We start from the raw sequence: 22674 nt of genomic DNA on the forward strand, positions 1-22674 counted from the left end.
GGGGGCGGGGGAGCGGCAAGGGGGGCGGGGGAGCGGCAAGGGGGGCGGGGGAGCGGCAAGGGGGGCGGGGGAGCGGCAAGGGGGGCGGGGGAGCGGCAAGGGGGGCGGGGGAGCGGCAAGGGGGGCGGGGGAGCGGCAAGGGGGGCGGGGGAGCGGCAAGGGGGGCGGGGGAGCGGCAAGGGGGGCGGGGGAGCGGCAAGGGGGGCGGGGGAGCGGCAAGGGGGGCGGGGGAGCGGCAAGGGGGGCGGGGGAGCGGCAAGGGGGGCGGGGGAGCGGCAGGGAAGCAGAACCGTGGGGGTGGGGCAGTGCGAAATGGGCAGAATGGATATGTGCTGTATTGTGATCACTTCAGCTGCGCCATTCCTTTTGCACTAGTTAATAGGCAGAAAATTTGCATTTACTAATCTAGTTGTCTCTCCAGTCACAGCAGCTGACAGCAAGAGGGGCACTCTAAAAGGAACTTTGGTTTGTGCTTTTTCAACCGTGCTGAGTCATAGAATTCCTGCAGTGCAGAAGGAGGCCATTCGTCCCATCGAGGCTGCACCGACCACAATCCCACCCAGGCCCTATCCCCATAACCCCACATATTTACCCTGCTAGTCCCCCTGACACTAGGGTCAATTTAGCATAGCCAATCAACCTAACCCGCACATCTTTGGAGTGTGGGAGGAAACCGGAGCACCCGGAGGAAATCCATGCAGACAAGGGGAGAACATGCAAACTCCACACAGACAGTGACCCGTGGCCGGAACCCAGGTCCCTGATGCTGTGAGGCAGCAGTGCTAACCACTGTGCCAACCACTGTGCCACCATGCTGTCCCGTTTTACAGTTTAGCACCTTGCAGGAATGCACAAATCCTGCTGGAGATATGGACAAGGTGAATGTGCACAAACCTTCTGAAGTTGTAACCTTGAAAGGATTTTGCGTTCCCATTTTTGGGGGGAGGGGGTGGGGGGAGGGATTGGTGGCAGGAGTCGTAAAATGTGGGTTAGGATGTTAGGATTTCCTGTCGTGATGTAGTCATTTAATAACTGAAGCGGTGGGTCACATATGTAAAATAGAAGTGCAAAAAGTGCAATGTTAGACCAATTACAGAAAAATAATCTACTATGCCCAGATACAAGAATTTCCAGGTTAAAAAGAAAAGAAACAGTATCCCACAGACAGACTATTTGAAGTAAGACACACAAAGCCAAATGAAACCTACCGTTGACACCACAAGTTACCAAAACAACCTTGTGACGCATGTAATTATAACAGAATCAAACCGAGAACAATGACCGGAGTGTTTCCATGTGGACCAACATGGAACATGGATACAGTTACCACACAGCAAAGGTCTTACCTGATACAGGTAAAAATGTCCAGCTGTTTCACAAGTATATGACACATCTCCAGGCACTCCTAGACTCTCTTGCAATCGTCCTACTTCACGCAATAACTCCAGCCGCCTAGCTAACACATAATTTACCCGACCATATCTATAAAGTAAATTGCAAACGAGTCAGATGGTAGTATTGGATATTATTTGGTCCACACACAAACTAAAAATACTTGTATCTAGATTTAAGTACATACACGTGGAATGATATTTTACCAGTTTTATAAGGAAAGGATTATTATACCATTAATGTACAGTGTATTATTCTGCTAAAGGGCCATTTAAAGCAACAAAGCCTAATTTTAAATAACAGAGTTTGATGCCTGCAAGGAGGGAGATTTGTGAACTTCAATGTGCTATCAGTCCCAGAGGAGTTCAGAAGTATCCAATTTTTAAATATTGTTTTGCATCTGCAGATAAGTGTGAAGCCTGGAGCATGACATCAACAAATCTTTTGAATGAATTAAAAATAGATCTCTGGCACGGTCAGTCAAATAAGCTATTTTATTCTATGTAACATAGACTAAGACCACCAATGATTTACAAAAGTTAAACTAAATCACTACATAGATCTGTGTGCCACGCATGTGCATGCTTGTGGGCAGGGCGTGTGTATGTGTGCGTGTGGTGTGTGTGTGTGGAGTGTGTATGTGTGCGTGTGGAGTGTGTATGTGTGCGTGTGGAGTGTGTATGTGTGCGTGTGGAGTGTGTATGTGTGCGTGTGATATGTGCGCTTGTGTGGTATGTGCCTTTCACAGGGGTTGTTCATGACACCCATTCACCAATCACAGACAGTAGAACACAGCTGTAACAAAGTTCCACAACCAGAAGTATCAAACACTTCATTGGTATCTTGGAAGTAGTGCTTCACCAGTCGGGGACAGACAATCTTACAGCATTACTTTCAAGAATAATGACCAGTTCCAGCATGCATTGTAACTTCACCCTTTAAACAATGACTGGAATGGTAAAGCCATTCAGGGGTAAAAGGTTGAAAATGCAAATGATAAATTAACTGTTCCAGCAATTCAGCAACTAACACAAGCAACGGGCAGTAATTACAGATGACTTCCAAAGAATGTCTTTAAGGGGCGAACAATACCTGCCAGATAACTACAGCCAAATACTGTCCTGTCCAGTGTTTAAACTGGAACAGACATGTTGGAAATCATAAACCGGCTTTTAAAAAAAAATCTTTTGTAAAAATGTAAATGATAAATAAAAACAGCAGCATCAAGAGTTGGCTCCATAAGACAAAATGAACTCTTGTGAGTGCAATTGGAAGTTTTCATCTAGATTATACAAATACAGGTTTCAGTAAAGGCTGCTGTGCAAACTCTATCTTCCCGTTTACACAAATTTACTTGGAGGTCATTTTTCTAAAATTTGACATTTAAATTTTCTTTCAAAAGCACATTTTGTGTAATCTTCATTGCATGGGTTTGCAAGCATACAAACCCTTTATATTCTAAATTAATGACCATCCTATCAATATCAATTCCAGATTATGATTTGTTCCAGTTTTCTTCTCTCCATCTTCACACTCCTTCCAGTTCCTCACCTGCTAAAATCTTTCTCGGTCTCCAATTCCTCCTCTCCGTGACCCAGACGGAGAAGATGACGTTCGTCAATGTCCAGAGCCATGATCTTCTCAAACAGCTGATTCAGCGCCTGGAGATTGACAGTAACAGACAACTCGGCGTTTAGAAACAAGATCAACGTTTGAACAGAATTAAACATTTATTGCAGCATGTAAAGGAGCATTGTTTTGGTAGCGCTTCCACCCATCATACAATGTAAGCCTGGCTTAAGAATGACTGTATCAAATTTGAATCAAATAGAAATCATAGAAACCATACAGTGCAGGAGGCCATTCGGTCCATCGAGTCTGCACCGACAACAATCCCACCTCGGCCCTATCTCCATAACCCCACATATTTACCCTGCTAATCCCTCTAACCGACGCATCCAGGGACACTAAGGGGCAACTGAGCATGGCCAATGCACCTAACCAGCACATCTTTGGATTGTGGGAGGAAACTGAAGCACCCGGGGGAAACCCACGCAGACACGGGGAGAACGTGCAGACTCCACACAGACAGTGATCTGAGCCAGGAATCGGGTCCCTGGAGCTGAGAGGCAGCAGTGCTAACCACTGTGCCACCACGCCGCCCCAAAATCAAAGTGGAGAATGTGGGCAACGATCCCACTGCCTCTCACATGCAAAGAGAATACTTTTAGGTATTAGTCTGGAGAAAATCTCTCAAATGTTATGCATAAGTTTCATACCAGGTCAAAAATTTTTTTAAATCCATATCTTGTATAATGTAGTTTAGAATATGCAATGTTTCAACAGGTGTGCAAGTTCATCTACTTTATTCTGTACTATTTTAACCAGCAAAACAAATGGTTCAAGGAATCGGATGTCGATTTCTCCTTTCTAACTGACTTTTTCACCTTCAATTTTCAATATTTCTCCTCCACTTCTGTCATGTTAAGAATCAATAAGGTCTCCTTTCAACGTCACTCTCTCAGTTCATTTGTTTTTCTTTGTGAGAAGTCCATTTGTTGGAACTCTTTGCGTTGTTTTTGGAATTGCCAATTTCCTTTCCCCCCTCTTTGATTTTGGCCTGGTTGATTCTCAGAGACTGCCAGGTTTTCTCAAGTTTCAGATGAAGCCAGAGACTTCAAAGAGGTGTTGCTAAAAATAGTCTGAGCGAGAACTTAACAGCTATTCAAATTATATTTGGCCTCTTCACCTGACTGATGTGGTGCTCAATTGGTGTGCAATCAACCTCCACTTCCAAAGTTCACTTAAATTAGTCCCTCGTGTATGTTCAAAAATGCTTTACACATTCCTTCTTCAGACAACTTGATTTAAAAAGAAATACTTTTCTCCTTACAAAATCTTTCATGCATCATTGGAAGTGTGATTATACTAGGGTAATGTTTGTAAAAAGAAAACGACAAAGAACTAACATTTGTTGAATTCTTGGTCAAACCTTTTTGGTCGGAATCAATCACATCATGTCTTTGACTGTCCAGTACTCCCTGTTTTTAGTTCCTCTGCCTCGATTATCATGCTTGGTTGAGCCAAGTTCACATTGCTAAGAACTTAAAAATTGCTCACATCTCTACAACCTCTTTTATTTTAGTAGCTGATGCTTTTGGCATAGTTTAAAGATGTGCGGGTTAGGTTGATTGGCCATGCTAAAATTGCCCCTTAGTGTCCTGGGATGTGTAGATTAGAGGGATTAGTGGGTAAAATATGTAGGAATATGGGGGTAGGGCCTGGGTAGGATTGTGGTCGGTGCAGACTCGATGGGCCGAATGGCCTCTTTCTGTACTGTAGGGTTTCTATGTTTAAAAGGTTAGTCAAATAGCGATGAGCTTAGATATAATTGCAGAAATCCCACCAATGAGTTAACAATTTAGAAACTCCGCTCTTACCCATTTAGAGTCATAGAACATGGCTTTGGCATTTGTCCCCAACTTACCTCAGTATTCAATAAGCAAATCTCGAGGATTCTAATGGTCTTTAAATGAAGCACAACTCTGTCTAAAATTAACTACATAACAGACGGGATTTTATGACCTCGCGCGAGCGAGACTGGAAATCCCTGTCCGAGGTCAATGGAGATTTCCGTTGTCGGTCCCTCGCCCGCTCTGATTCCACGGCGGGCGAGGGGTTGGAGTTCCGGCCAACGTCTTTCATCAGTTACTTATACAAATCAATTCTGAGTATATTAAAAGGCTTTGAAAGATTTTACACTGTGTTATTTGTGCAAAACAGGTCACAAATCGTAGTGTGACACAAATGCATGTGCTGATATGAAGGCATGCAATCCTAGCAGTGTTTCTTGAGCAACCTGCTAAAATGTAACTAAAAGCGCAGCATCTTCCCGCAGCTTAACATTTATTTAACCCAGCCAATGGGCACTGATCGCATCCAACTGGACCTAAAATGTTCATCTCTCCTTAAAAAGAACTGCAAATTTCTAATATGGTTAAAAACTTAAACATCAGTCACAAATGTTGAGAAATCAAACACAGATTAAATCATGAGGGGAAACAATCTGGGTTTATATTTAGTTTAAACGCTGAAATGCTTCCCATTAAAGTCTTATGATCTTTCCGCTCGCAAACAGCTTATAAATTGTTTTGTTTAGAAGGTGAGGACTGGGAGTTCTGGAAAAATGTTGAAGCCTAAAGGGAACACAAGTGGAAACAGGTCATACTGGAGGAGGTATATTCGACAAATTCACTTCACTCCCTACGGACAGGGCGATACCTCAATGGTAACAGAAAATATCTGCAAATAATAGATCTGAAAATTAGCACCAAAAAAAAAACCAACTGTCAAGAACCTCAGTACGAGAGTCTTCTTGAACTCCAATTAAAGTGGCTCCATTGTGGTGGCACAGTGGTTAGCACAGCTGCCTCACAGCGCCAGGGACCCGGGTTCAATTCCCGGCTTGGGTCACTGTCTGCACGTTCTCCCCGTGTCTGCGTGGGTTTCCTCCGGGTGCTCCGGTTTCCTCCCACAGTCTGAAAGGCGTTAGTCTCAACACATTCCACTTCCTGGAATTAACGATATCGTGCGGGATTTTACGGCCCCGCTCGACCCAAGACCAGAAAATCCTGCCCGAGGTCACAGACCTTCCCACTGTCCACCCCTTGCCCGCTCCCATTCCCGTGGCGGGTGGGGCGGTAGAATTCCAGCGGTTATTTTTTAGCATAGAACCCCTACAGTGCAGAAGGCGGCCATTCAGCCCATCAAATCTGCACAGACAAAGATCCCACCCAGGCCCTATCCCCGCAACCCCACATATCTACCCCGCTAATCCCCCCTGACACTAAGGGCAATTTAGTATGGCCAATCAACCTAACCCGCACATCTTTGGACTGTGGGAGGAAACCAGAGCACCCGGAGGGAACCCACGCAGACACGGGGAGAACATGCAGACTCTGCACAGACAATGACCCGAGCCAGGAATCGAACCCGGGACCTGGTGCTGTGAGGCAGCAGTGCTAACCCACTGTGCCACTGCGCCGTCCAAATTTTTTGCTCTATCAAAGGTAACTATATAATCAGTGGATAACAATAGCAACCGGGTTCATTAATATTATTTCCTACTCGTATGTACTTTACTCTGGAAACATTGCTGCATGATTTAGTATTTGTTCTGGAACATCACTGCACTTTTTGAATTCTTAAATGTTTTGCTCTCTGTTGCTGCTGCATTTGAATTTACCTCACTGCAGCCTGACTGGAGTTTCTGGCAACTAAACCTCGCCTCTTACAGGCTGCTGCTGCATTGCATCTGAACAGTTTGATCTGATTAATTGCTGTTACACAAAATGGCAGCTTTCCCAAGTCAGGTATATTTGTGAACTTAAAAACCTCAATGAGTCAAAAAAACAACAGTGTAAGACAACACCAGGGCTAAGAGGAATAAAAAACAAAGTACGTTAAACAGGTTAAACTCCAACAGGTTTATTTGGTAGCACAAGCTTTCAGAGCACTGCTCCTTCATCAGGTGAGTCACTCACTTGATGAAGGGGCAGCGCTCCGAAAGCTCGTGCTACCAAATAAACCTGTTGGACTTTAACCTGTTGTTGTGAGATTTCTTACTGTGCCAGTCCAACGCCGGCATCTCCACATCATACATTAAACAGTGCAGAGGAGATGTCAATCTTGGGGTTTTTAAAAACGGGCATTATCAAAATGAACATCAGGAGGGAAACAAACTCTGCCACCTCGAAAAAGAATGAGTTTAGTGGCAGCAATAAGAACATAAGAACATAAGAAATAGGAGCAGGAGTAGGCCATCTAGCCCCTCGAGCCTGCCCCGCCATTCAATAAGATCATGGTTGATCTGAGAGTGGTTTAGTTCCACTTTTATCCACCCGCTCCCCATAACCCTTAATTCCCTTATTGATCAGACATCTATCTACCTGTGACTTAAACATATTTAACAAGGTAGCCTCCACTGCTTCAATGGGCACAGAATTCCAGAGATTCACTACCCTCTGAGAGAAGAAGTTCCTCCTCAACTCTGTTCTAAACTGACTCCCCCTTATTTTGAGGCTGTGTCCTCTAGTTCTTGTTTCCTTTCTAAGGGGAAAGAATCTCTCTGCCTCTACCCTGTCTAGTCCCTTCATTATCTTATATGTCTCTATAAGATCTCCCCTCAGCCTTCTAAACTCCAACGGGTACAGGCCCAATCTACTCAATCTCTCCTCATAAGCTAACCCTCTCATCTCCGGTATCAACCTGGTGAACCTTCTCTGTACTTCCTCCAAGGCCAATATATCCTTCCGCAAATAAGGGGACCAAAATTGCACACAGTACTCTAGTTGCAGCCTCACCAGTACCTTGTACAATTGCAGCAAGACCTCCCTGCTTTTATACTCCACAATGATCCTTCATAAACAGTCATTATTAACCAGCAAGTTCTGCAGTGCAAAACTGAATGAGCTTTAACTGAAGTGGAGTCATGCTCCTCAGATACTGAAGCAGTCCATGTTCAAATGCAACAAAATCTGGACAATATCCAGGCTTGGGCTGACAAGTCGCAGTAACATTCACACCACACAAGTGCCAGGCAATGACCATCACCAATAAGAGACACTCTAACCACCACCCCTTGACATTCAATGGTGTAACCATCACTGAATCCCCCACTGGCAACATCCTTGGGGTTACCATTGACCAGACACTCGACTGGACTCGCCACATAAACACAATGGCTACAAGAGCAGGTCAGAGGTTAGGAATACTGCGGCAAGTAACTCACTTCCCAACTCCCCAAAGCCTATTCACCATCTGCAAGGCACAAGTCAGGAGTGTGATGGAATACTCCCCACTTGCCTGGAAGGGTGCAGCTCCAACACTCAAGAAGCTTGACACCATCTAGGACAAAGCAGCCCGCTTGATTGGTACCACATCAACCAACATCCATTCTCTCCACCACCGACGCTCAGTAGCAGCAGTGTGTACTATCTACAAGATGCACTGAAGCAATTCGCCAAAGATCCTTAGACAGCACCTTCCAAATTCATGACCACTTCCATTTAGAGGGACAAGGGCAGTAGATACATGGGAACACCACCAACTGCAAGTTCCCCTCCAAGTCACTCACCATCCTGACTTGGAAATATATTGGCCGTTCCTTCACAGTTGCTGGGTCAAAATCCTGGAATTGCCTCCCTAACGGCATTGTGAGTCAACCCACAGAACACGGACTGCAGCGAATCAAGAAGGCAGCTCACCACCACTTTCTCAAGGGCAACTAGGAATGGGCAATAAATGCTGGCTTGCCAGCGATGCCCATGTCCCACGAATGATTAAAAAAACACAGATTGGTAAGGTTACTCTGTTTCTCCCTCCACAAGATGTGCCATCAATATTGGTTGGGCACTAATTGAAAAGAACTATTCAGCACATGATCACAAAAAGTCAAACTGATGGAACGAATGTATTTTACAATGCTGTTCAAAATCTTAGCCGCTAAGGTTCAAACCAGATTTCTAAATCACTGAGGTTTCAAGAAGTTAAAAACATTAGATACAGCCAACTGTGTTGAGTGTTGTCATGTACTGTTTGAAAACTATTTTTGAATCTAGTTCAGACTGATGACAGCCTCTTTGCATTGTTCGCCACATAGATCACACACAAATATTGGTCTCCTCTGTAACTAGCCCAATCCACAAAAACAATTCACATCGAGCAAGCTGACAACCTCACTTACTAAAGCCATAAGGACGGTCGATGTTTTAAAAAAATAATTACTTAAAAGCTGAGGGTACTGTTCTGAGATTAGAATTTAGTATGTTAATTGGGGACAAGAGGATACATTTTGCTACACCTGGTTGGGTTTTTTCTGACAACATCAGGTTAAAGTCCAACAGGTTGATTTGGAATCACGAGCTTTCGGAGCGCTGCTCCTTCATCAGGTGAGCCTGATGAAGGAGCAGCACTCTGACAGCTCTTGATTCCAAATCAACCAGTTGGACTTTAACCTGGTGTTGTGAGACCGTGCCCACCCCAGTCCAGAGCCGGTTTCTCCAGCTTGTGTTTTTTTCTGACCAACAGGTTCTCAATATTGAAAATTGATGGTCGAAATGGAAAAAATATCATGTGCATTCATAAGGACGAGCATTCTAACATTCTCCTGCCCCCACGTATAAAGGTAGCATTGATTTTTTAAAAAAAATAAGTAAGCCATCACTGGGCTATCCAGTTACATCCATGGCAAACCACAAATGAAAAATTCGCTTCTCGAGGGATCGTGCACCTCCTCAGGGCACTGCACACACAACTTGTCATCAACAACTACAGGTTTAATGAGACCTATGCTACATACAATATGAACATTAAGATATCTCAGCCTGACGGATTCCAAACCGGTGGGATTAGTGAAGCTGCTTATTGTTGATGTACCTGGTTGGAATGGGTCACAATCAGTGTCCTCTGTTCTGGAAAGTTGTGATACAGATTAGAAATTATCTGTACCGCCACGTCCGTTTTTCCTGTACCTGGTGGCCCCACCACCTAGAACACAGACACAGCGTTAAAGGACAACAGTTATAAAAAACACCCAGAGTCGCATCAAACATTTTCCACTGATGCTGCCTGACCTACTGAGTCTGTAAGAAGTCTCACAACACCAGGTTAAAGACCAATGATGTGGAGATGCCGGCGTTGGTTATCATGGCTACATCATGGCTACTGAGTACTTCCAGCATTTTTTGGCTTATATTGCAAATTTCCAGCAACCCTGGTATTTTGCATTGGCAACATTAAACACAGCCCACAAACACTTGCTAAAACTGGAAGAAATATTAGGTAGTAAAAGCTAAAAGTTTCAAAATGTTCTTACCATTGTTAGACCTGGCTGCATACCAGCCCGAATTGCTTCTATCTGTGTGGGTGTGAACTGAATAGTGTTTCTGTAATTAAAACCCAAGTGTAGATCCGCATGAGAATAAGTTTACAAGCAGCATGCATATTTATGTCAAGAAAAAACATATTATTTTGATTTACAAATTGATGGCCGAACATTCAGGGCTCATAACTCCCTTGGCCAACGCGTCATCGACATTTCAATATAACTTTTCATCATAAAATACAGTCTTGCCTGCCTCCCACAGCCATTCCTAGGCTATCGTGTTGCTGTTCCTTTGCTAATGCTATCGCTGTTATTAATAAAACCTATTTTTAAAACCTAACTGTCTGAAATGTTTCCTTTCACCCTCTGATAGCTTTGACTTCTTAATGCAGAGCATTGCTGATAAGGTAAATTCCACTTGTTCAAATCAGTGGCTGACCTTAAACAGGGACGTGATCTTGTCCCCTGGGCTGTCCGGGGATTCACGAGAGGTTTACTGATACCTATACATAACCTGGCATGCGGCTGTGTACCATACAAGTTCTCGTAACATATAGCCTGCTTGGAACCCACTCCCAGGGCTAAAGATCACTTTGAATTAAAGTGGGACACAGCATTTTCTTGACAAAGTATCAAGCAACACGTCTATAAAAATGTGCCCAAGATCATGCAACAGCTAGAATATTCTGAAATGCTCATTTAAAAAAAAGAAATTCTCAGTGCCCTGTCCAAATCTTTACCATTAACCATCATTCAAAACGTATCACCTCGTCATTCACCTGACTGCTGTTTGTAGAACTTACTTAGAAATAACTGCTGAATTTACCAATTTAATAGTCACTGCATAACGCAGCTTATTGATGTGAAGGACTCGGGACATTTTTCTGGGACTTCATTAGACAACGTATAAATGCAAGTTCCTACTTATCTATTGCTTTCTTCTACTTTACTCTTCCCAAGCATCCTTCTGATACCAATGCATTCTTTCCCTTGCAAAATTATTTCCTTACTAACTCCAAGCATGTGCTGCTTTAAAGCAGGAAATATAGAAACTTAGAATATAGAAACATGAGTAGGCCATTCAGCCCTTCAAGCCTGCTCCACCAAACATTTTGATCATGGCTGAAGTTTAAGCAGTATCGAGATGTGCTGAGCAAGCATGTTCCCAATTAAAATATTCTCTGGTATGCCTTCCTCATTGTGACTCAAATTCAGACACTGACAGTTCTCCCATGACCAACTCCTGGGAACAGGGTGAAATAGGGGGCTAAATTGTTTGGCCCCAAAGTGGTGTGCAAGGAATTTGGGGGTTTCTCCTCCAGAGTGGTGGCCTGGGTGCTAATGCCTTTTTAAAAAAAATTTAAGATTTATAAAAGTTGGACAAAAGTCACCTCCACCATGCCCCCCCACCCCACTCACTCAAATGCTGCTGCTTCCAAGTTGGATGGCGTCTTATTGACCCTCCAGCTTCAAGAGACAGCCCAGGTGTCCTTAGTGGGATAGTGAGCCCACCTTTTGATCACTAATTGGCCATACAGGAGAAAATGACAGGTGAGTGACTATTCCTCACACAATTCAGGCTTCTGATCCCCATTTGACCCTGATAACAGAAGGTCAAATGGTATCCTTCTCTGTAAATGGCATATGGAAATAAGTGAAAATGGGCTGTAGGGTCCACTAAGTCTAACCGGTTAGAAGCTAAAATAGGTCAGTTGAGTCAACAAACACATAGTTGGGTGATATAGGAAGATGCTTTGCTTTTACCTTTTGGGCTGGTTGTATGGGTACGGTCCTCTGTTTGGAATTACATGCGGTTCAACAGTTAGAGTTTGAGTCTCTTCCTTCCCTCCGTCATCATTCTCCCCTTTTCGTTTTTTGCCCTTTCCACACATTACAGGGAATGTGATCCTAAAGCGGGGATGGAGAGAATGCTTGCATTGGTCATGACAAAATCATTTCATATTTTTCCTCCTTAACTAGAACCATTCTGCCTTTAACATTATTCTATTAAAAATATTCAGTGTTACGGTGACTTTATGCTGTACAATGCTACATACAAGGTGTATGTAAAGGAAGATGATAACCTGCACCAAAATAATGTGTCACAATGCTCAAAGATATTAATATTTTCAGGTACTTTTTTTGTCCATGGGACGTGGGTATCGCTGGATGGACCAGCATTTATTGCCCATCTCTAATTGCCCTTGAACTGATTGACCTGCTAGGCCATTTCAGAGGGCATTTTAAGAGCCAACCACATTACTGTGGGTCTGGAGTCACATGTAGGCCAGACCAGGTAAGGATGGCAGATTTCCTTCCCTAAAGGACATTAGTGAACCAGATGGATTTTTCTGACAATTGACAATGGTTTCATGGTTATCATTAGACTCTTAATTTCAGACTTTTATTGAGTTCAAATTTCACCAATTGCTTTGGTGGGATTTGAACCTGGGTCCCCAGGGTATTATCTGCGTCGCTGGATTATTAGCCCAGTGAAGATACGACGACACCACTGCCTGATGTAAAGGTTGCACATGTTCCTTCAGAAGGAACTCTTCAAAATGCAGCTAATGAAAATACAACAAAACTTACTCCAACTTATAAATCAAAGAAAGGGTTTAATAAAGAAACATCATTATTCCAAACTTGGGGCCTTGCCCTGGGCCACTCCAAGCTCACCATAATTCCACATAGTTCCTTATTTATAGTGAATCAGCTGGTCAGCTGACTATTACATCAGTCTGTAATTGGTTCCATGTTTTACTGGGTCAGCTGACCCTCATCTTGTTTCCATTGGTCACATTACATCCAAAGTTGTCACCGGTTACATTCTAACACATGTCAGTTTATATCATGGTATCTGTTACCTGAAGGGAGGTTTCTGTAGAGCAAGGTCCTCGACCGTTGTTTTAATGGTACATCCAGGAAAACTAGCCTTCAGGTGCGCAATAGAGAGGAAAGTGTCATTAAAGTCCAGTGTGGCAATCTGATTCGGCATTTTGGAATAATGAGCACTTCCTGGGTCTCCATATCCAAGGATAATGTCATGAAGCCAGTCAGGAACGACACACTCTGTGTTCATTAGATTCCGGATAGTCTCCAGCACCGCCTGAAGATGAAATTAATTTGAAAGCAGTCACGCCAAATGAAAGCCACAGCAGTGAAGTATTGTAAAATACAAAAAGAAGTTCTGGTGGTGAGATGAGTTATATACAAAATCTTTTCTGTCTCTAACCATCAATTCAACGTGCAAAGGGTAATGGTGAAATGGCAGTAAATGCACAGATATCCATAAAAACATTGAGGAATTGTGAAGCAATACTACAGACCATTGTAACAGGGACATAGTTGTTTAGTTTATAATGTGGAGATGCCGGCGTTGGACTGGGGTGGGCACAGTAAGAAGGCTCACAACACCAGGTTAAAGTCCAACAGGTTTATTTGGCAGCACGAGCTTTCGGAGCACTGCTCCTTCATCAGGTGAGTTTAATTATTGGAACAGTTTGGGGTGGTCAATGATTGAACAGAACAGGGTCTGCTGAACACTTAAGATGCTGGAAGTAGTCAGCAGGTCTGGCAGCATCTGTGGAGAGAGAGAGTTAAAATTTCAAGTCAATGACAATTCAACAGAACTCTGATGAAGGGTTATCGACCTGAATCATTAGCTGTTTCTCCACTGATGCTGTCAGACCTGCTGAGTATTTCCAGTATTTTCTGTTTTTATTTCCGATTCCCAACAGCTGCAGTATTTTGTTTCTATGTTAAATTGAAGCAGCTGCTCTGATGACTATCTCAGACCAGGTTTTTGACATAACTGCTGTCTTGCCCGCCCGAGGCTCGTAAGGTCCCACCTGAGGCCAACGGAGAATGCCATTCTGCGAGTCTCGACCACCCCGGAATCAGGGTGGGCGTTCTGGTAAAGTTCCGGCAAATGTTTTTGAAAATAAATGTCAGAATGAAGATTCCAAAGGTCATTAGTCTCCAATCTGATTTAAGTTGAATATTTGAAATGTTAAAAACATTAGGCCAAAAGACATAGGAGCAGAATTAGGCCACTCGGCCCATCGAGTCTGCTCTGCCATTCAATCATGGCTGATATTTTTCTCATGCCCATTCTCCTGCCTTTTCCCCATAACCCCTGATCCCCTTATTAATCAAGAACCTATCTATCTCTGTCTTAAAGACACTCAATGACCCGGCCTCCACAGCCTTCTGCGGCAAAGAGTTCCACAGATTCACCACTCTCTGGCTGAAAGAATTCCTCCTCATCTCTGTTTTAAAGGATCGTCCCTTTAGCCTGAGGTTGTGCCCTCTGGTTCTAGTTTTTCCTACTAGTGGAAACATCCTCTCCACGGCCACTCTATTCAGGCCTCGCAATATCCTGTAAGTTTCAATAAGATCTCCCCTCATCCTTCTAAACTCCAACCAGTACAGACCTCGAGTCCTCAACCATTCCTCATATGACAAGCTCTTTATTCCAGGGATCATTCTTGTGGACCTCCTCTGGACACTTTCCAAGGCCAACACAACCTTCCTTAGATATGGGGCCCAGGACTGCTCAGAATACTCCAAATGGGGTGTGACCAGAGCCTTATAAAGCCTCAGAAGTACATCCCTGCTCTTGTATTCTAGCCCTCTCGACATGCATTACATGCATATGTAAAGTCACTGCTAAACTTAATCAACATTGAGACTGCATCAGTGTTTTGTTAAATACACATAACCATACTGCTAATTTACTGAAAATTACAAAGTGTATTCCATTGTGAAATTAAGAGGCTATGGATATGAATTGGTATTCCCAGGTAAGAAATGAAGGTAACTTTTAAAAAATTCATTCTTAGGATGTGGTTGCATATGGCAAGACACCATTTGTTGACCATTTCTAGTTGTCCAAGAAACCATTTTGTGATTGACCTTGTTCTTGGACTGCTAGTGGTTTGATACAAATGTGTGATTTTCTAAACCAATGAGGAGTCAATGACAGTGGTATGAGACTGGAATCATATATCGGCCGGGACAAGACAGGACTGACTTCTCAAAAGGATATTAGTGAACTAGCTGGGTTTTGATAATATGAGGGATTCATGGTAAGATTTGGACTGAGAGAAGCGCTTTCAAATTGAATTCAAATTCCCAAACTGCCCTGGTGAGATTTAAACTCTCACTCTCTGGATCAATATTCCAGCAACAATCTTTCTTCTTGCAATGACAATTGGTTTGCTAACTGCGTAAAACAGAAAGCTGCATTTCTACAAATTGCGTTATGTTCACCTTAAAATTATTCTCCTTGGGTTTCCTTCTCATGATAATGTTGAAGGTTTCGTAGACATCTTCAGCCCCATTCTGAATGGAGAAGCTCATGTCTTGCTGATACTGGTTGGGATCTAGCCACACTCGGTATGTTCGTGAGTCTCCCTTCAGCTTCGGTTTAGGTTCAGGCCCTGTGAAAGGGAGAAATAGTGGCCAGTGTGAGTTACATTAGGAATACAGTGATATACTCTCAGTCTTAAAGATATAATTGCTCAACAGAGAACAACTTCCCCAATAGCTCCTTTCACATCGTTAGGGTGACTGGAAGCAATTCATGGCCAGTTAGTATTTTTAAAGTACAGTCATTGTGGATTCTTTAAAAGACACACAGGGGAGACAATTTGCAAGCAGGAAACTGCAACAAACAGGTGATAAATAATTGGATCATCTATTTTAATGGTACTGGGGGAAACTCCTTTCTCTACTCTGAAGAGTGCCATGGGATCTTTTAGATCTATCTGAACACGCAGAGTGCGTCGGTTTAACATCTCATCCGATAGACGTCCCAACAATGTAGCACTCCTCAGAGCTGCAATGAACTATCAAGCTAGATTTTGTACAAGAGTTCTGGACTGAGATTTTGACTCTTGACTCAGATGTGAGAATATGGGCAACTGAATTAAACTGAAATAATGTAAAGCATATTATTAGTGCTCATTCTTTTTTTAAAAAAAATATAGAAATTTAATTCTGCAATCAAAATCATGGGATAAAATCCTCATATGAGCAATAGGTAGTAGGACTAAATAAGGATTAGGAATCAGCGCAGGCTTGGTGAGCCGAAGGGCCTATTCTTGTGCTGTATGGTTCTATATACCTTCTTCAATGACCCGTCCCTTCTCATCCAGCATGCCTTGAATTTCACATCCTCGCACAAAGAAGAGCCCATACTGCTCTGCAAATGGTTGATTTCGTTCAAACTTTGTGCCGTAGGCCAACACTGGTCGGACAGTTATAAGGAAGCAGACATCATGTTTGCGAAGTGCTACGGAATTGAAAACAGAAAACAAGAGAAATGTATAAGACCCCGCTATCTGAATTGAACCAACAAATGACACAAACACTGTGACTATTTGGAACAGCGAGAGGATTTACCCTGCTCCACACTTTAATAGTGCAAGCATGTCCAAAACGACATTGTCAAACATTCAAGCAAGATACATCTAGTTAAATAATTACAAATAATTTTTGCTCAATTCATTAAAAATGAATTCTGGATTTTATTTTTCTTTTCTATGTCTGTGGGCGATTCAAATTAATTTTTCAGCATCTGGAATTGATTCATGACTACTTTCAAAGTTAAAGTTTAAAGTCTATTTATTCATCACGAGTAAGGCTTACATTAACACTGCAATGAAGTTACTGTGAAAATCCCCTGGTCGCCACAGTCCGGCGCCTGTTCAGGTCAATGTACCTAACCAGCACGTCTTTCAGACTGTGGGAGGAAACCGGAGCGCCTGGAAGAAACCCACGCAGACACGGGGAGAACGTGCAGACGCCATACAGACAGTGACCCAACGCCAGGTCCCCGGCGCTGTGAGACAGCAGTGCTAACCACTGTGCCAACATGCTGCCTGTCCCATTTGATGTTTGGAAAACAACAACTAGGAATGGACAATAAATGCTGGCCGGCCAGCGATGCCCATGTTCCACAGATGAATAAATAAACCACGTGATGTTTGGAAAAGAGAAGTTACAATACCCTTATGCACCCTCTGAAAATAATACCCTTCACTCCCATTACAAAGTGCTTGGAGTTACCTTCCCATTCCTCTCTGATTTGATATCGGACGTTTAAGTTGATAGTTACATCCGCACGGACTCTTGCTGGCCAGTTCTCCCCAATGTTTGGTTTTGCTACTTCGACAATGGAGAAAGTGACGATAGGCTGTGCCATTCGGGCCCAGCCACCAAATACAACTCCGCCATATTCCCCCTGCCTGCGAAGCCATTGAACAAATTAATGATTCATCCAAAATACAGTAAAGTCAATGATCTTATATCAATGGTAAGAAAATAGCCCCATAAAAATATTACACAACTTCAATTGGTCTAAATAAAATTGTTTTCAATAACACTGGACAACAAAAACAGCTTAAGAAGCCATTGCGATCCCAGAATCATTTTAGAATAGCTATGTAAAATATGCTTTAAAAGGATGACAGGAGTTTGAACACATTTTTAAAAATATTGATCCAATGAGAAGAAAAACACAAGCATCAGAAATAATTTCCTAAACAAGCAGTACATGTTAGTATAGGTAGCTTATTTACCTCTACTCTAAACACTGGAATAGTTAGAGAAGGAGAGGTAAAAATATGTTTTCACTGCACTCCAGTCACAGCAATGTTCCCAAACCCAAAACACTAATCAGACAAATTTCAAAGGAGGTTTTCTAAACATAGAGAAAATAAAAAACTCAACTGCTGGTGACTGTTTTAAAGTGAATCTGTGTCTGTTTCCACTCTGGAGTGGACTGGGAACTGCAACACCCTTCCCACTGCAGCCGGACTGGGAAATCTAATACCCGCGCTTAGTATGGAGTGCATGTGAATTCAATTAACATAGAAACATAGAAACTAGAAGCAGGAGGAGGCCATTCAGCCCTTTGAGCCTGCTCCGCCATTCATTATCATGGCTGATCATTGAATTCAATATCCTGATTCCCCTCTTCCCCTCCATATCCCTTGATCCCTTTAGCCCCAGAGTTGTATCTAATTTCTTCTTGAAATCAGATAACGTTTTGGCCTCAACTACTTACTGCAGTAGTGAATTCCACACATTCACCACTCTCTGGGTGGAGAAATTTCTCCTCACCTCAGTTGTAAAAGGTTTACCCCTTATCCTCAAACTATGACCCCTAGTTCTGGACTCCCCCACCATTGGGAACGTTCCTTTTTAATGAGGGGAGTATTGCTTATTTATTATGACTGCCTGTTTGGAAAAATATTATTAATTTAAAAAAGGAATGGAACCCAAATACTTAAAATGGAAAATTTTAATCAAACCGTAAACATTTGATTGGATTTCCTGCACCTTAAATTTATAGAACCCACCTTCAAGAATCCTTACAATGCAGAAGGCGGCCATTTGGCCCATCGAGTCTGCACTGGCCACAACCCTACCCAACCCCTATCCCCGTAGCCCCACATATTTACCCTGCGAGTCCCCCGGGCACTAAGGGGCAATTTACCATGGCCAATCAACCTAACCCGCACACCTTAGAACAATCACAAAATCTACATTGAATGGAAATTCTGGAAGAGAGAAAGAAATGCAAGTCTGAACGGAATGGTGCAATTATGCACATTGTTACCCACCATGGCTTCAGTCTGCTGATCACATCCTCCACATCCTGTCTAATCTCGTACGTGGACTCCAGACGAAAGAGATTAAAATTCCTCAGGAGGTAGTCATGGAGAGTCAAGAACTGTAAATTCAGTTTCGGCAAGGCAAGGCAACCTGGCATAACAAAAGAAGATACAATTCAGAACCTGTCCTACAAAGTTTAGGTTTTTAAATCAAAAGGGCTGCAGCATTGCCCAAGAGGAAAAACAATATCCACAAGCCTAAATAAATGTCATACCCTCGCCAGAGTAATATTCTGTCGGTACAATGTTTTCATCCCAGATTATTTTTTCTGTGGGGTAAAGTGGCATCTCATTTAATTGTTGAATTTGGGATATTCGGCGTTCGTGTCGGGACACCTGTTAGAATAATGAAAAGCAACTTTAAATGAGTAACAATCATAGAATCATATCACAGAGTCCCGACAGTGCAGGAGGCCATTCGGCCCATCAAGTCTGCACCAACTCAGCACCTTCGCAGGCCCACCCTCTGCCAAACTTATCTCCGTAACCGTGCGCATTTACCATGGCCAATCCACCCAACCCACACATTTTGGGCCACTGAGGGACAACTTAGCATGACCAATCCCCTTAACCTGCACTTTGGACTGTGGGAGGAAACCGGAGCACCTGGAGGAAACCCACGCAGACACAGGGCAAACGTGCAAACTCCACACAGACAGTCACCAAGGCCGGAATTGAACCCAAGTCCCTGGCGTTGTGAGGCAGCATTGCTAACCACTGTGCCACAATGTCCTCCATTTGAAAAATGCCCCAATATTAGGTCAACCCATTGTCTTTTCATTCGAATACCTACCAGCATCTCTAAGAGAAATTCCTTTTCATAACAGGTATTCTCCTCTTCAGGTAGGGAGGGCAAAAGGCAAAGATACGATGCCACTTCGTGCAGTGTGTTGGGGCTGTAAATGGAAAACAAGACTATTTTAGCATTTTAATGTTTGCAATTCCTCACGCAAGCTGTCCATCCAAGTTTTCAGAAGGATAAAGAAATAAAAAATAGAATGAAGTTGAAAAGCTGAGTCTCGATAAATCCTTTCGGAACATGGTAGTTAAATTGAGCAGTGGCGAGAATGTGGAGTTTTGTTAGCTCACGGGAGTAGTGAAGGAAATGACACAGATGCATTAAAGTGGAACCAAAATGTGGGAGAAAGAAACAGCTGGATATGTTTCAGGGTATGAGATGAAGCAAGGTGGGAGGAAGCTTGTGTGGAGCATAAACATCGGCAGAAACTGGTTGACACTATTTCTGTGATCTAAATACTATGTGAACTTAACGTGTGCATACACAAGGAACATGGTGGGAAAAAAACAAAACGTTTACCTCAGTGATCCAAAGTGTCTCACTAGAGATTCTCGAGTATCGACAGCTGCAACATTAGACAAAGCAAAATCGTGTAGCTCGGGAAAGTGAGCAAATGCTGCCCTCTGCAATGAAAATCAGCAACAGTCCCATCAGATTCATGCAATCACAATACCTATCGAATATCTAAAATACCAATGCTATAGCAGCAATGAGAAGCAAAACTTTTCACAAGTTCAGTCAGTTAAACTTGAGACAATTGTCTTCTTTCCAAATGTCCTCCAGCATAGACTTGAATACATTAATTTCCAAAAGGTGAGGAAATTTATAATTAAGCTAACTTGCAGGTATAGCAAGCAATTAGGAAACATAATAATATGTCAATTCTTATTGAGAGGAGAACTGAATACAAAAGTAGGGAGGTTAAACTTCAGTTATACAGAGCACTGGTGAGGCCATATCTGGAATACTGTGTACAGTATTGGTTATCTTATTTAAGGATGTAAATACATTGGACGCAGTTCAGAGGAGGCTTACTAGACTAATAGCTGTAATGGGCAGGTTGTCTTATGAGGAAAGTATGGACAGATTTCACTTGTATCTGCTGGAATTTAGAAGAGTAAGAGGCAACTTGATTGAAACATGTAAGATCCTGAGGGGTATTGACAGGGTGGAAGGGAGAGAATGCTTCCTTTTGTGTGAGAATCTGGAACTAGGGGGCACCTTTTAAAAATAATGGGTCATCTGTTTAAGACAGAGGTGAATTTATTTTTCTCTCAGACGACCATGAGTCTTTGTAACTCTCTTCTTCAAAAGATGATGGAAGCAGAGTCTTAAAATATTTTTAAGGCAGAGATAGAAGGATTCTTGATAAGCAAGGAGTGAAAGGTTCTCCAAAGTGGACAGGAATGTGGGGTTGAGGTTACAATCAGGTCAGCCATGGTCTTACTGATTGGAGGAGCAGGCTCAAGGGGCTGAGTGGCCTGCTCCTGCTCCAAATTCATATGTTTGCATGACATGTTAAAATATGAACATTTCTGGATAGTCTTATATACTGTTTGTTTTCTGACACTTTATATTGCTGAAGTTAATTTCAAATCCAACATTATGACATCAAAAGAACAAAGAAAATTACAGCGCAGGAACAGGCCCTTCGGCCCTCCAAGCCTGCACCGACCATGCTGCCCGACTGAACTAAAACCCCTTACCCTTCTGGGGACCATATCCCTCTATTCCCATCCTATTCATGTATTTGTCCAGACGCCCCTTAAAACTCACTATCGTATCTGCTTCCACCACCTCCCGCGACAGCGAGTTCCAGGCACCCACCAGCCTCCGTGTAAAAACTTGCCTCGTACATCTCCTTTAAACATTGCCCCTTGCACCTTAAACCTGTGCCCCCAAGTAATTGACTCTTCCATCCTGGGAAAAAGCTTCTGACTATCCACTCTGTCCATGCCTCTCATAATCTTATGGACTTCTATCAGGTCGCCCCTCGACCTCTGTCACATCAAAAGTCACCTCAAAAATAAGTGCCTCAGAATTATTCAAACTTGGAAGTACAATGGAACTCCAATTTGATTCCAGGGGATTCTAAATAAAGATCTTGAATTTAAACAGGTTTAATGATGCAAAAAGTTCAGTCTAAATGAGTACTGTTGCAGAAATATTTGGCTCACCTTTCAGCACAGTATTTCTACAGCTACTGATCTGCTCAATCACACCCACCACCTTACATTATAGGATAAGTGGATCATAGAATCCTTATAGTGCAGGAGGAGGCCATTTGGCCCATCGAGCCTGCACCGACAACAATCCCACTCAGGCCCTATCTCCGTAACCTCACGTATTTATCCTACTAATTCCCCCTGAGGGGCAATGTTGCATGGCCAATCAACCTAACTTGCACATCTTTGGGTGATTGACACTTTATCAACTTGTGATGTGCCCTGCTTAACTGAGTACAAAAACAACACCTGACTAGCAAATTCTACCTTACAATGAAGGGCATGCAAGAGGAAACTTTGCTGTCCCTTACCTGGAGGGAAGTAATGCGATCATAGTGGATCGTTGTCATCTCGTTCTCAGTCAGAGCATTTCCAGTCTGGTCATTAATTTCAAAACCAGAGTAGAACTTCAACATTTCTAACAGCTACAAGTAAACAGATAGATTCAGGATAAGTCTTACAACATTTTAACAAACCAAGAAGTGACTGCTCACGAGGTTCAAGTTCAAGAAGATGAGATGCAAAGTAAAATTAGTTCAGCAGTCAAACCAATTTCAATTGGACCTAATGCATGTTCACAGACCTAAGTGTAAAGGCCCAAAACAAAGAAGTCAAGAGCAACACTTTAGGAATTTTTAAGGTTGAGCCCATGAACTTTGTTTACTACCTTTTTGTCCAATCTTGTGGAGT

At 42.9% G+C, this 22674-nt stretch overlaps 1 protein-coding gene across 6 annotated transcripts in view; it reads right to left on the reverse strand.

Annotated features, from left to right (window-relative positions):
• Positions 1–22674, reverse strand: part of aqr (aquarius intron-binding spliceosomal factor) — a 255999-nt gene that overhangs the window by 22070 nt on the left and 211255 nt on the right. For all 6 annotated transcript variants that reach the window (XM_078233268.1, XM_078233269.1, XM_078233265.1 and 3 more), the window contains 14 exons: positions 22296–22409; positions 20279–20382; positions 19754–19856; positions 19176–19296; positions 18910–19051; positions 17351–17529; positions 16407–16574; positions 15551–15720; positions 13144–13385; positions 12041–12184; positions 10268–10337; positions 9829–9939; positions 2944–3053; positions 1347–1482 (listed from right to left, as the gene is read on the reverse strand). In XM_078233268.1, coding sequence (XP_078089394.1) covers positions 1347–1482; positions 2944–3053; positions 9829–9939; positions 10268–10337; positions 12041–12184; positions 13144–13385; positions 15551–15720; positions 16407–16574; positions 17351–17529; positions 18910–19051; positions 19176–19296; positions 19754–19856; positions 20279–20382; positions 22296–22409 — 1914 coding nt within the window. The remainder of the gene's footprint in view (positions 1–1346; positions 1483–2943; positions 3054–9828; positions 9940–10267; positions 10338–12040; positions 12185–13143; positions 13386–15550; positions 15721–16406; positions 16575–17350; positions 17530–18909; positions 19052–19175; positions 19297–19753; positions 19857–20278; positions 20383–22295; positions 22410–22674) is intronic.

Source organism: Mustelus asterias, chromosome 18 (genome assembly GCF_964213995.1).
Source record: "Mustelus asterias chromosome 18, sMusAst1.hap1.1, whole genome shotgun sequence".
Classification (NCBI taxonomy): domain Eukaryota; kingdom Metazoa; phylum Chordata; class Chondrichthyes; order Carcharhiniformes; family Triakidae; genus Mustelus; species Mustelus asterias.